The sequence below is a fragment of the Nannospalax galili genome, unplaced genomic scaffold (genome assembly GCF_000622305.1).
Source record: "Nannospalax galili isolate Female #2095 unplaced genomic scaffold, S.galili_v1.0 scaffold1050, whole genome shotgun sequence".
Classification (NCBI taxonomy): Eukaryota; Metazoa; Chordata; class Mammalia; order Rodentia; family Spalacidae; genus Nannospalax; species Nannospalax galili.
The window spans coordinates 1,143,399-1,158,900 of record NW_008329037.1 but is presented as its reverse complement, the minus strand read 5'-3'; the positions used below and the strand labels follow the sequence as shown (position 1 = coordinate 1,158,900).

At 43.1% G+C, this 15,502-nt stretch overlaps 2 protein-coding genes across 3 annotated transcripts in view; both read right to left on the bottom strand.

Moving 5' to 3' along the window:
* Klhl18 (kelch like family member 18) overlaps positions 1-15,502 on the bottom strand; it is an 84,362-nt gene that overhangs the window by 47,050 nt on the left and 21,810 nt on the right. For both annotated transcript variants that reach the window (XM_008830616.2, XM_008830619.2), the window contains exon 2: positions 1,187-1,317. In XM_008830616.2, coding sequence (XP_008828838.1) covers positions 1,187-1,317 — 131 coding nt within the window. The remainder of the gene's footprint in view (positions 1-1,186; positions 1,318-15,502) is intronic.
* Positions 14,141-15,041, bottom strand: LOC108490692 (40S ribosomal protein S26-like). Its single transcript, XM_017797495.1, has one exon. The coding sequence runs from the start codon at positions 14,765-14,767 to the stop codon at positions 14,420-14,422; it is 348 nt and encodes a 115-aa protein (XP_017652984.1). The 5' UTR covers positions 14,768-15,041; the 3' UTR covers positions 14,141-14,419.

The following is a 15,502-nucleotide window of genomic DNA, read 5'->3' as shown; positions in this document are numbered from 1 at the left end:
TAATTAATATTAAATAAAATTTAAAAATTGGTTCTTCTGTCTCACTAGTCACATTTCAAGTGACAACCATTTTGAGTAGTACAAAACATACATTCCCAGGCAGGCACGGTGGTGAATACCTGTAGTCCTAGTACTTAGAATGCTGAAGCAGGAGAATTGCCATGAGTTTGAGGCCAGCCAATACTATATAGCAAGACTATATAAAACAAATTAATTAATATTAAATAAAATTTAAAAATTGGTTCTTCTGTCTCACTAGTCACATTTCAAGTGACAACCATTTTGAGTAGTACAAAACATACATTCCCAGGCAGGCACGGTGGTGAATACCTGTAGTCCTAGTACTTAGAATGCTGAAGCAGGAGAATTGCCATGAGTTTGAGGCCAGCCAATACTATATAGCAAGACTATATAAAACAAAACGATACATTTCCATCACTACAGGTCTAATGGATAATACAGTTCTAGACTGATGAGAAAAGTATATGAAGATGTTTACTCGAAAACCTATTTTGTAGGGGCTGGAGAGATGGCTCCACTGAGCTTGTGTAGCACTTGCAGAGGATTCAAGTTTGGGTTCCAGCACCCACATCAGGCAGTTCACAACCACCCATAACTCTAGCTGCAAAGGATCTGACACCCTTTTCTGGCTTCTGTGGGCACTTGCACATACATGTACATACCCACATGCAGATACACACATACACACATAATTAAAACAAAAAATAAATCAGTGCTAGGAGTGGTATCACACACCTTTAGTCCCAGCACTCAGGAGGCAGAGGCAGGTGGATCTTTGTGAGTTCAAGGCCAGCCTGGTCTACATAGTTCCAGGCCAGCTGGGGATACAGGGAGACCCTGTCTCAAAAAGAACACCTCCCACAAAAAAAAACCCTTAAAAAAAAGAAACAAAATTATTTTGCCAGCTAAAAGGGCTAGGCCAGAAAATGTAGACATTAGTAAATACACTACCACTCTAGCACCCAACCCTAGTTTTTAAAAAATCTTATAGACTCTAAGTACTATTAAGTGTGTTAAGAGTGGAGTAAAAATATTATCAGAACTCCCTTAAAAGTCAGGTGATGTTCAACTATAATCCCAGCATGAGGGAGGCTGTAGCCAGGAGAATTCCCACTTGAGTTCACCAAGAAAGCAGCCTGTGAAATCTAAGGGCAGGGTTTAATACCTTGGGTCCATTCCTTGCATTACAATCTCATCTTGCTTGCACTCCATCATATCATTCGTAAACATAGCATGGAAGTATGGGATGGAGGCTGCTAAGACGATCCGGTGAGCACTGAATTTGTGGTCCCCAATCTGTTGGCAAAGGAAAATACAAAGACAAATATTGAGAAGCACAAACAAAAACACAATTAGCCCCTTCCACAGTTTACTCCTCTGTTCGCTAGGTGAAGGCAGGCCAGGCATGGTGGCCCATGCCTTTAATCCCAGCACTTAGGTGGCAGAGGCAGGTGGATCTCTGTGAGATCAAGGCCAGCCTGATCTACATAGCAAGTTCCAAGTCCTGGGACTACAGGACATGACAGAGAAGGCTTATCAGAGACCCAGGAGGATTTAAAATTCAATATACTCAAATATAGTGAAAGAATGTAAACACCACACTTCAATGAGGTGTAAATATGGTAAAACAAATATAAGCTTGAATGTTTCCAATGCTGGTTTTTATTTACACAGCAGCTTCCAATGAACTCCTCATAACTCCATCAACTTAAATACCTACTGCTTCAACAATTTATTTGAACTCCAGTTTTATTAAAAGACAGATGGAACAGAAAAATTATCTAAGCTGGGGTTCTTAAAAGCATGTTCTCCAAGAAAAACAAAAACATACTGACAGGAAGAGGTGAAGTGAAATGAGACCAGACTAAACAGAGGATGACAAGCAGCCTATGACGCCTCTTGGGAAACTAACCCTGGCAGTAGCCAACTGGAATGACCTGTGCTTCAGACAAGCTGGTACTCCAAATGGTCCAGAAGGACAGAGGCCAATTCTTTCTCCAATCTGTATCAAACCCTCCAAGCTACATAAACATTTCCACTTAAGAACTTTCTGTTCTCCAGAAAGAGCAAAATGGTTTTTTGTTTTGTCTTTCTTTCATTTTCTTTTGTTCTTTCCCTTTCTTCAGGTTCTGGATTAGTGAAATGAATGCCAGGGCATCTCACACCTTATGCTCATCCCTTTGTGTCACATTTACTCAAGGACTCTAGCTTAGGTCTGTCACCATGTCTTTTCCACTGAACTTATCTATGAACAGTCCTTCAGATCATGCACATAATCTTCCAAATGACAAACAATGCTTATCAGATTTAGTTTCTAATAGTTCCTCACACAATCCAGATATTGCTGGGGACATTAAAAAGCTACACACTTTGGGGGCTGTATTGTATTTTTTTTTTTAAATCATACATATGGGGCTGGAGAGATGGCTCAGCGGTTAAGAACACTGGTTGTTCTTGCAGAAGACCTGGATTTGATTCCCAGCACCCACATGGCAGCTAACAACTGTCCGTAACTCCTTTTCCAGGGGATCCGACAACCTCTTCTGTCCTCCGCAGGCATTTCATGACACTGGTGCACTTACCTACATGCAGGCGTAACACTCATACACATAAAATAAAAATACTAATAAAATATTTTTAAAAAATCATACATATGGACTTAACATATATTTTTAAAGATTTATTTTTACTTGTGTTTGACTGTATGCCATGAACGATTGGGTACCTGTGGAGACTACAAGAAGTCATCAGGTCCCCTGGAGCTGGAGTTATAGGTGGTTATGAGCTGCCCAGTGTTGGTGTTGGGAATCAAACTCAGGTCCTCTGCAAGAGCAGTAAATGTTCTTAATCATTGAGCCATCTCTCCAGACTCCTCTCTTTTTTTTCAGACAGGGTCTTGTTATGTCACATAGGCCTGCCTCCAATTCACAAAGTTCTTGCCTCAGCCTAAGTACTGGGATTACAGGCATGTGTCACCATGACCGGTTACGTATTACTTCTAGAACTTTCACTTAAAACTATTACATGTGGTAGCCAACTTCCACACAGCCCACAATAACTCCTTCCTTCAAGTATCCATGCATTTGTGCAGTCCTCCTCTACAATTATCAGTGTTTGTCTATGTGACCAACAGAACACAGCAGAATGACCCTCAAAGCTAGACCACCAAAGGCACTGAAATTCCTTATTCGATCTTCTGGATCTTTCTGTCTGGGGGAAGCTGAGGAAAGTCATATCCTAAGGTCTGGATGAACAGAGGTTGAAGCTTCCTTCTGTAGCTACCTAAGTGGTGGGAAGAGGACCTACCACCCCAGGCAAGCCTTCCTTTGACTGCAGCCCTGCTGACATGCAGACTGCAACTTCTCGAGACTTCTAAGTTGCTTTTTAAAAATTAAAAAAAATTTTTTTATTTTATGTGTATGAGTGTATTGCCTGCATGTAGGTAAGTGCACCTGTGTCATGCAGTGCCTGCGGAGGACAGAAGAGGCTGTCAGATCCGACAGTTGTTAGCTGCCATGTGGGTGCTGGGAGTCAAACCCAGGTCTTCTGTAAGAACAACCAGTGTTCTTAACCACTGAGCCATCTCTCCAGCCCCACTTTTGAATTCTTAACCCACAAAAGATGTGAGATAGTAAATACTTGTTTTAAGTCATTAAATTTGGGGGTAATTTGTCATTGAGCAAACAATGACTACTACATTATTGCATTAGCCAGTTTCTCATCACTGTGATAAATAACTAGGAGAAACAATTTAAAGGAAGAAAGGGTTTTGGTTTATGAGTTCTACTGCTTTGAGCTAGAAGCAAGGCAGCCTTTGATAGTACTGGAAGTTTGTGGTAAAGGAGGCTGCTCATCTCTTGGCAGTGAGGAAGTGAAGGGGAGGAAGAAGAGGAAGGAGGATGAGGAAGAGAAGGAAGAGAAGAAGAGGAGCAGGAAGAGGGGAGAGGACAGAGGAGGAAAGAAAAGAGAGGGAGGAAAGACAAGGGTCAGTGACAAGGTGTATCTTCACAGGACATGCTCCCAGTGACTTACTTCCTCCAACTAAGGGCACCTACTTTCCACCACCTTCCAGTAATGCTGTCCTGTTATTTATATATCAAGTGATTAATGCATCAATTTGTCAAAATCCCCATGATCCAAACCTCTTCAATAATTGGGGCTACCAGCTAGGAACATACCTTCAACATATGAAGTTTTTATTGTTTTTTTTTTTAAAGTGGGAAAGGGTATTTCATGACCCTGAACCCCTGATCCTCCTTGTCTCTGCATCCGAAGTGCAGGAATTACAAGCATGTGCCAGCTCAAAGGAACAGTATGTTCATGATTTTCACATATGAGCAGTGGAGCTACAGTGCATATGTATGTAAGTTATGCACTGATTTTATTATTTTTTTAATTTTAATTTTTTAAAAATTTTATTTATTATTTTTATTTTATGTGTATGCGTGTTATTGCCTGCATGTAGGTAAGTGCACCCGTGTTGTGCAATGCCCTCAGGTCAGAAGAGGCTGTTGGATCCCCTGGGACTGGAGTTAGAGAGTTGTTAGCTGCCATGTGGGTGCTGGGATTCAAACCCAGGTCTTCTGCAAGAACAACCAGTGTTCTTAACCACTGAGCCATCTCTCCAGCCCCAGTTACCCACTGATTTTAGAACCTACTCTCTCTTCTTTGTGTAACTCCACCATCTCTTTTAACTTCCTAAACAGCATTGTTGATAAGTATTAAAGTTATAGGGGCTAAATCACAGAGAGCAGTGCAGAGGAACCTGACAGGAAAGCAGGAGTGCTTCCGTCTCAGTTTTCAGAGCATATTATGCAGAGCCTCATTCAGAATGAGGCTCTGTGTCCACTTTTTTTTATAAGTCAAGTGGCATGGATGCTGAGTCTTCACTGTGGTTTTATTAGAAATCATTTGGGCTTTCTAGTAAGAATTGATTTTTTTTTTTTTCCTAGAAGCTGCTGAGAGTATCAAGCCCTCAGAAACACACCGTGAACATTCTAAGTACTATATTCATGTTAGCAGCCATGGTGGGAAAGTTCTAATTACTCATCTCTTTTTTTTACATTTTTTTCGTCTTCTGGTGTTGGGGATCAAACCTGGGACCTTGTGCATCCTAAGCAAGTACTCTACCACTGGCTATATCACCAGTCTGGCAGGAGGATCTAAAGTTTGAGGCTAGACAGTACTACATACATAGCAAGTTCCAGACTAGTTTCAGCTATGTAGTAAGGCCCTGTCTCAAAAAAAACCCAAAATAAGATAGGTTAAAAATAAAAAATAAAAAAAATAAAAGACTGTGTAGAAAAATAAATAAAAGTTGTCATAGTGGCACACACCATTTATCCCTGGCTTCAGAAGGAGGAGGAGGCAGGAGGATCTCTGTGAGTTTGAGGCCAGCCTGGTCTACATAGTGAATTCTAAGCTAGTCATGGGTATACAGTAAAACCCTTGTGTGGTGGTTTGAATGAGAAATGTCCCCTATAGGCTCAAGTATTTGAACACTTGGTCCCCAGTTAGTGGTGCAGTTTGCTGGAGGAAGTATATCACTGGGAGCATGCTTTAAGAGTTCATAGCTTTGCCCCACTTCCATTCTTGTTTTATTTTTTTATTTTTTATTTTTTTGTCTTTTTGAGACAGGGTCTCCCTGTAGCCCCAGCTGTCCTGGAACTCGCTATGTAGGCCAGGCTGGCCTTGAACTCACAGAGATCTGCCTGCCTCTGCCTCCCGAGTGCTGGTATTAAAGGCATGCACCATCACACCCAGCCCGGTTCATATTTTTTAAAAATATTTTATTTATTTTTATTTTGTGTCTATGCATGTATTGCCTGCATGTGTGTAAGTGCACCCATGTCATGCAATGCCTGCAGAGGTCAGAAGAGGGCGTTGGATTCCCTAGAACTGGAGTTACAGACAGTTGTTAGCTGCCATGTGGGTGCTGGGATTCAAACCTAGATCTTCTGTAAGAACAGCCAGTGTTCTTAATCCCTGAACCATCTCTCCAGCCCCAAGTTCACATTTTTTATTATGATGGCATTGACATACTTTTGAAAAGTAACTGTACATGCATAAAAGATACTTATCCAGCCTACAGACTGGTGCACATGTGGATTTGGGAGACTTGAACCCCTATCAGGAGCTCCCCCAGATTAGTCAATCTAAGACCATGAATAAACAAAAGCAATCAGGAATCCTGGACTGCCTCATTGTTCCCCTCAGATCTGACTTGTTTCTACATACATGCACCTTCCCATTTTCTTCCTTGGAAAGACTGGGAAACTGCATTCCTAACTCTGCATATGTGGTATCTTTGTATGAGCTGGGATAGTGTAGCTGACAGCACAAATTCTATCACAGGCAGGTGGAACTCAACATTCAACCAGCTGCTCATTTAAGCAGGAAAGGCAGGCGGGCCAAATCTGAGTTGAGGGTAATCTGAGACAAGTGTTCTAAAGAAAGCAAAGTGTACACTTGGAATAGATTTCTCTTTGATGGCAAACATTTTGATACTACTGCTTCTACCTTCAATGAGCTCACAATGAGCATAAGTCAAACAATAAACTGTTAATGTGCCAGTCAGTACAGAGAGAATATCCTTGGGATCGATGAGAGTTAAGGCTGAGCCTTTAGGCAGACACAAGAGATGATGAAAATGCATGATAAGGGGGCTAGAGAGATAGCTCAGCAGTTAAGAGCACTGACTGCTGCTCTTACAGGACCTGGGTTCAATTCCCAAAACCCACATGGCAGCTAACAACCATCCCTAACTCCAGTTCCAGGGGGTCCAATGCCCTCTTCTGACCTCCATGGGTACTGTACAAGATGGGTGTACTTACACATATGCAGGCAAATTATTCATATACATAAAATAAAAATTAAAAAATTTAAAAAGAAAAAGCATGATAAATAGCAATCCATAATTTTACTGAGGCACTGTATCACATAGGTTTTGAAGTTGGTGTATAAAAATCAATCTATAAAAGGAAGTGCACCCCAGCATGGCACGGTGGCCCATGCTTATAATTCCACCTTGCTTTGGGGGGTGGTGAAGGCAGAAAATTCAGGAGTTCAAAGCTGGCCTCAGCTACATAGCAAGTTCAAGGCTAGTTTAGGCTATATGAGGCTATTTCAAAATATGAAAAAAAACAAAGAGCTAGGCATGGTGGCAGGCATCTATAGTCCCAGAAGGACTACAGGAGGATCACTTGAGTTCAAGAGTTTGAGATCAGCCTGGCAACATAGCTAGATTCAGGCTCAAAAAATAAATGAAGCTTGTTGACACAGGCCTATAACCCTAGCTACTTGGGAGTCTGAAGCAGGAAGATGACAAGTTCAAGGCCTGCCTGAGCTGTAAGAGTAAATTCAATGCTAGCCTGGGGCAACTTGCTAAGACCTTATCTCAAAATGAAAAGTGAAAAGAGGGCTAAGAGTGTAACTCAGTGGTTGTCCTAATTTGTTTCTTCATTGCTATGACAAAATACTCTGACCAATACCAACTTGGGGAGCGAAAGGTTTATTTAGCTTACATCTCCCAGGTCACAGTTCATCAGGGAGCCCAAGGTAGGAACTCAGGGCAGGAACCAGGAAGCAGGAGCACAGGGAGTGGAGGAATGCTGCTTCCCTGGCCCATGCTCAGCCTGCTTTCTTTTTTTTCTTTTTTTTTTTTTTTTGGTCTTTTTGAGACAGGGTTTCCCTGCAGCCCCAGCTGTCCTGGAACTCACTATGTAGACCTGGCTGGCTTTGAACTCACTGAGATCCCCCTGTCTCTGCCTCCCAAGTGCTGGGACTACAGGCTTGTGGCACCAAGCCCAGCTTTCTTATGCAACACAGGCCCACCTGCCCAGGGGTGGCACCACCCACAGTGGGCTGAGCCCGCCCACATCACTCAACAATCAAGAAAGTGCCCCAGGGACATGGCCACAAGCCAGTCCAATGAAGGAAATTCCTCAACTGAGGCTCCCTCAACCCAGGTGTGTCAAGTTGACACTAAAGCTATCCAGCACAGTTGTGCAGTACTTATACGAGCCCCTAGTTCAGTTCCCAGTACCATAAATAAGTAAGCAAATAAATGAATGAATAAATGCAGAAACATTATGGATGGGTTAAACTGTAAACCGAAAAATTACTTTAGACTAAAAGAGGGCTAAGTATAAGTTCTTTTAGGAGAAACTGCATCTCATGGTAGATAGGAACAGGTACTCTGGCTGGATGTTGGTGGCACAGGCTTTAACCCTAGCACTCAGGCAGAGGCAGGCAGATCTGTCAGTTCCAGGCCAACCTGGTCTACAATGTGAGATCCAGGCCAACCAAGGCTACACAGTGAGACCCTATCTCAAAACAGAAACAGCCAGGTGTGGTGTTGCACACCTTTAGTCCCAGCACCTGGGAGGCAGAGGCAAGCAGATCTCTGTGAATTCAAGGCCAGCCTGGTCTACATAGCGAGTTCCAGGCCAGCTGGGGCTACAGGGAGACCCTTTCTCAAAAAGACCAAAAAAAAAAAAAAAAAAAGTTTTTAAATTTTCAAATGGTTATGGTTTGAATATGAAATGTCTTCCACGGTTTACCTGTTTTGGGCTGAGTCCTGAGTTGGTGGTGCCGTTTTGGAAAGTTCAGGAAATATACGAGATGAGATCTAGCTGGAGGAAGTAGTTCACTGTGTTCCTAGGGGCTGTGTCTTGTCCCTGCTCTCTTCCTCCTGCATCTTCTGCTTCCTGTCTACCATGAAGTGAGCTCTCAACTGTGCCACACATTACCCACCACGATGGACTAAAACCTTTGAAACCATAAACAAAATAAACCCTTTCTCTCTTAAGTTGTTTCTGTCAGGTATTTTGTAATAGCAATGAAAAAAATCTGATATATATGATGTCAAAATGGAAAGAAATTAAAACTTCAGTGTTGGAGCTGGAGCAATGGCTCAGTGGTTAAGAGCACTTGCTACTCTTGCAGAGGACCCAGGTTTGGTTTTTGACACTCATCTGTAACTAATGGCTAACAACCATCCATAACTCCAGTTCTATGGGATCTGATTCCTACTTCTGACCTCAGAGGGCATTGCATGACATGGGTGCACTTACACACATAAAAATGAGTGAAGCAAAACAGTCATATACATATCAAAATTTCAGTGTCCATATATATAGTCCATATATATGCCCATACCTTTTTTTATTTCCTTTCCTGTGTGATACTGGGAATTGAGCGTATGGCTTTGAACACACTAAGTAGTCTCTAAGCATACAGAGGCAAAGTTCAGTAGCTGTGACAGTGACCAAGAGCCTACAAAGCCAAAAATAGTTACTATCTGCCCTTTTATAGAAAATGTTTGCTCTAGAGTCACAGGGAACAAATGCCAAGAAGGAAGTGAACACATCCTCCAGAAAAGAGGAAGTGTTGATGCTTATTTAAGATCCCCTAGCCTGAGAATTCCACCCTTCAAACCCTTCCCATTCTCCTGAGATTTCCTCATTTTCCCTCAATAAATCTATATGCACCCTTCTTAAAACAACAACAACACAAAACAAAACCCCCCTAACCCTATCTCATGCAATTTTCTGCTGGTATTCAGGTACTCTCTCGGTTAAATCAACAGAAATAAAGGCATTTACAACAGGAGCAATGTGCCTTTTTTGTTAGACCAACTCATGTAGCCCAGGCTGGCCTTGAGCTTGTTACATAGTTGATGCCACTCTTGAACTCCTGATCCTATTGCCTCAACTTCCCAGGCCCTGGCTGGCCTGGAACTTGCTATAAAAGACCAGGCTGGCCTTAAACTCACAGAGATCTGCCTGCCTCTGCCTCCTGAGTGCTATTAAAGGACATGCTACCACTCGAGGCCAGTTTTGGAGTTTTGAAATAGGGGCTTGCTATGTAGCGCTGGCTGGTCTTGAACTCATCAAGTAGCCCAGGCTGGATGTCAATTCATAGCAATTCTTTTGTTCTAGTCTCCCAAGTGCTAGGATTATAGGTGTGTGTGCCACCACACTCAGTTCTATGTTCTTACAGTCTTAAGTCTGAAATACACATAGCAGCAAGCAGACAACACATTCAGGCAGGTTTCTCTCTTGCAATTCCTGCCTCCTTCCCCACATCAGTGCTGAGGACTGAACCCAGGAACATGCTAAGAAAACATTTCTACCATTGAGCTATACTCCAAGCCTAAAATTTTACCCCCTCCCCTTCCTGTGTGGTACTGGGAATTGAACCTATGGCCTTGCACTCTGCAGCTGAGCTACATCTCCAGCCCTCTTGCAGTCTTGAGGCAGAATAACTTCTTTGGAAAGCCTCAAGCTTTGCTCTTAAAACTTAAAACTATGGAGGCTGGAGAGATGGCTCAGCGGTTAAGAGCACTGGCTGCTCTTGTAGAGGACCGGGGTTTGATTCCTAGCACCCACATGGTTGCTAACAACCATCTGTAACTCAAGGGGATCTGACGCCCACTTCTGACCTCTGTGGGCATTGCATGACATGGGTACATTTACACACATGCAAGCAATACATTCATACACATAAGATAAAAATAATAAATAAAATACTTAAAAAAAAAACCCTTAAAACTGGGGGCTGAAGAGATGGATCAGTGGATAAGGGCATATATTGTTCTTCCCTAGCATCCACATGGGGGGTGTCACAACTGCCTGTAACTCCAGTTCCAGGGGATCAACACTCTTCTGGCCTCCGCAAGCAATACTCACACACAAACACAAACAGACTCACATACACATACTCACATGCAAACACATACATATAAAAGTGAGTCCCAGGCCAGTTGGCAATTTCTTCTACAATTGGCATAGAAATTATACTTGGATATTTATCCTAGAAGAATAAAAAACTATGCATGCATAATCCTATATAATTTCTACAGCTTTACCTTTAATAACCAGAAATGAAAACATCCTTCAATAAGTAAATGATTAAACAAACTATGGTACATGGAATGCTACTTGGAAATATGAAGGCCAAAGCTATCAACACACACAACTTGGGTGGACATCAAGGGCACTGTGCTCTGTGCAAAGGGCCATCCCATATACACTATCATTCCACCTACATAACCCTGTTACGAGGGATGAAGAACAAATGTCGCTGAATGTGGTGCTGCCTACCTCTTGTTTAAGCAGCTGGCCATTCTCAACTTGCCCTGTTCCCTCTGCTTGGAGCTTCATCTCCCATTTTTCTGCCTAGTAATTTATTCTTCAATCTTAAAAAACCAGCTCAAATGCTCAAATGCTCTGAGGGTTCCCCCCAATTTCTAGGCAGTCCACTCTCTCCTTGTGGCACTGGTACAAGCCTTCAGCACACATTGTATTGTCCCTAATGAATATCCATCCACCTAGGCTCAATATTCTTCCCACAGAAAAGAAGGCTGTATCTAGCCTTTAACACTGAGGCTTACTTAATCACTCCTAAAGCCTATTTTATAAAAAGGCCCCGAGAAGCTGGCCATCACTTTTAATCCCACTGTTTGGGAGGTAGAGGTAGGCAAATCTCCATAAGTTCAAGGCCCACCTGTTCTGCATAGCAAGTTCCAGACCACCCCAGCCCGGGCCACATAGTGAAACCCCTCCTCAAAAAGAAAAAAAGGGGGGCTGGAGAGATGGCTCAGCGGTTAAGAGCACTGACTGCTCTTGCAGAGGACCCGGGTTTGACTCCCAGCACCCACATGGCAGCTACAAACTGTCCTTAACTCCAGTTCCAGGGGAATCTGAAGCCCTCTTCTGATCTCTGAGGCACTGCATGACACGGATGCATGGCAATACACTCATACACATAAAAAAATAAAAATAATAAGGTGGTGTAGTTTAGAGAGTTTTACTTTAAAATCTCATCTGAAATGTTAGCTGGCTAAGGTAAAAAGGATCAAGAAAAATATAGTAAGGGCCAATTAGTGGAGAACTTGACTTCCAAGCTATCAGTACCTTCCAGTCCTGAAGGAATGAGTCACACTAGCTACCTAGTTCAGGTGGGCTCCTAACAGGGAACCATGCAAGAAAATGGTAAGAAGTAGGGGGCAAGTCCTATCCTTTCAAATGCTGGTGACCAGCCCACTGGTCCAGAATACAAACAGATGAACACTATTAATCTCACCATAAGCAGAAGTGATTAGTCCTCACAAACACACAGGTTTGGGAAACTGAAGGGAAGTATATTCAAATACACTAGGTTCAGTCTGAGACAAGGCAGTATTTTAAAGTACATTCTAAGCCCTCTACTGATGAAGCTTTGGTCTTTCTGCTTTAGGGAGCCCCATTGGGTAGTTAAGTCAAGAAGGTGGTGAGAAAAGAAGTGGCTGACCAGTTTACAATGAAAAAAGACTTGGGTTATACTTCTACAGAAAGAGAAGGTTACCCTGGGCATGGCGGTTCACACCTTTAATCCCAGCACTGAGGAGACAGAGGCAAAAGGATCTCTCTGAGATGGAAACCAGCCTAGTCTACAATAGCAAGTTCTAGGCCAGCTGGGGCCTACTTCCAACCATTTCAAAGCCTCTATACCTTTCACCACCCATATCCAGCAAGTAGAATGAGTGAGAGAAGACAGGAGGACGAGGATATCTGACCATAGCAAGATCAAGTGATCTGAAGACATTTCTTAAAGCTCAGCGTTCTCTTCACGAGAATTCAAGTTCACAGCCTGCACCCAACTCACCTCTCCCCTAAGGTTGACTTACATGAAAAACAACCACGTATTACATTCATGACTAGGTCTTTGAGAGGACTCTCCCTCAGACTAGAATGCCTTCTCTCATTATACCTATCCTGCAAGGTACCAACCAAATGTCTATTCTTTTCCATGAAAGAGTCATGCGCCTCCTGTACTGTAAATATTACACTGCAACCCCTTTGGATTTCCCAGAGGCCCCTGGTAATATATCTCTAATTATAGAATTTATCACACTCCACCTTGTCTAAAAATTAAACGAGTATCTATCTCCTCCAATGATCTATAAACAGAGACAAAAGGCAGACTCATTCATAGTGGAGTGACTCACACACCTAGTCAAGCACTATGCACAAGGGAATGTACTTCTGTAGTATGTTGATGGAAGGCGCATCTCCAACACAATGCCTTAGCCCTGTAGGATAATACGGCAAACACTTCCGAGCACTTGAAACACTATGAAAACCACACTACATAATACACAGCTCATATGCTTCAAAAGCTCCTCCCCCAAGGAGAGGGAACACACAGCTACATAGTGCTTCAACTGGTCAAGGGAGCAGAAGCAGAGCCAAAGCTACTGGTGCACAGCATGTAAGAATCACTAGATTTAATTTAGGAGGGATGAGGTAGACTCTAATATTCTGCACTACAATCAGGTTTCCAAGCAATGCTGATACTAGTGATCCAATGACAACAGTCTAAGAAAAGGGGGATGACAATATAACAGAAGAGGAAGTCATTAACCATTTATACCCGACGGAAAATGAGACTCATAGAGACTCAACTTTATACAACACGGGGCTCTACAAACAGAAACACACAGGTTGGCAGGGAGAAAGGGGTGTGAACTTGTAACCACAAGACAATGCTAAGTACTCTAGGACCTGAGTGGTGACACACACCTTGGAAGCACTTGGGAGGTAGTAGCAAGAGGATCAGGAGTTCAAGATCATCCTCTGTGACACAGGCAGTCTGAGACCAGCCAGGGCTACAAGAAACTGTGACTCAAAAACAAACAAACAAACAAACAAACAAACAAACAAACAAACAGGGGCTGGAGAGAAGGCTCATGGGTTAAGAGCACTGGCTGTTCTTGTAGAGGACCTAGGTTCAGTTTCTAGCAGCCACATGGCAGCTAACAACTGTCGGTAACTCCAGGTCCTAGGACACAACACCCTCTTCTGGCCTTTGCATGCACTGCACACAAGGATACACTTATATGCACGCAAAACACTCATATACATAATTAAGAGCAAAACAAAGTGCTCTAGGAGAACAGAGAAGGAAATGCTAGCTATTTCTCTCTCCTTGGGAAAAGGAGCCCGGAAGCATGGACATGACCCTGTCCAGCTGTTTTTTGTGGACATTCCAGGTTAAAGGAATACTAGAGCAAAGGCCCAGAACATGGAACATAGGTCATGAAGAATAGAGAGCACAGCCAGTGAATGCAGGAGGACATGGGCAACTAGGGGAGAAGAGCAAGGGGGGCAGTCTCCTGAGTATCAAAAACAGCTGGTAGGACCAAGTAAGAAAGTCTGTCTCCTGACTGTCAACAGAAGTCTCTTAAGCTTCCTCCTCTAGCCTCGGAGTCAGCAGAGCCAGTGAAGGATTTCTATGAGCAGCTTAGAATGATCAGACTCATTTCAATCAGCAGTCCTTTTTTTTTTTTTAAATTTCAATTTTATTTTATTTTCCTGGAAGATGGTTTTTCTTCTGTCCTCATGAAGCCAGGTCTTTACATGGGTTTCGGTGGAGGTCGTGGGACAGCACCAGCAGGTCGAAATCGTGGTGGAGGTGTTCGGTCTCTCCTGGCTTCACAGGATCGATTCCGGACCACCTTGCTATAAATGGCACAGCTCAAGCAGTAACGCAGCTTGACATATAGCTTGGAAAGCACGTAAGCGTCGAAGACACTCGTTTCAGAAATGTCCCTTATGGTGGTGGCCTTTACTCTGTTCCAAATTACGAACTTCTTAATGGCCTTATCCTTAGGCATGTACCGGGCGCAGTTTGTGCAGCGAATGGGCTGCACATGGCCGCCACCCTTTTTGGCGCTACCGTTGTTTTTTCTTTTCTTGGTCATCTTGGAGCTAGGACCCGAAAGAGCAGCAGTCCTTTCTTAAATCCTCCTGAAAATTAGCTACTACCTGCTGCTTTCGTATCCTCATTAACTCTGAATAGCTTGATAACTTAAAGAGCCAGTCTACAGAAATGGAAAAAAAAGACAAAATATTCCTCAACTAGGGTAAAGGCACCTTGAAAACCACTAATTGCTCTGCTCTACTTCCTGCTCCCCTGGCAAGTCCCTAACCTCTGACTTTACTGTGCACAGAAGAATAAAACTTCCTGGGGCTGAGGAGATAGCTCACTGGGTTAAAAGTGAGGCTCAAGCATGAGAATCTGAGTTCAGTCTCCCTAGTACCCACATAAAAAGCCAGGTGGGGAGTGCACATCTGGAATCCCAGTCCTGGGAAGGCAGAGACAGAAGGATTCCTTACAGCTCATTGGCCAGGCAATTGGTCTAGCAGGCAACTGGCCTAGAAGAATTGGTGAGCACTCCATGTCGATCCACCTCCAGGGGTCTGATGCCCTCTTCTGACTTCTAGGGGCACCTGTACACATGTGGCACATACACAGGTAACATACACTAATAAAAAGTAAAAAGTAAATTTAAAAAAATTTATGTACTATTTTTATTTTACATGTATGTGTGTATTGCCTGCATGGAGGTAAGTGCACCTGTGTCGTGCAATGCTGAAGGAGGTCAGAAGAGGCTGTCGGATCTCCTGGAACTGGAGTTACGGACAGTTGTTAGCTG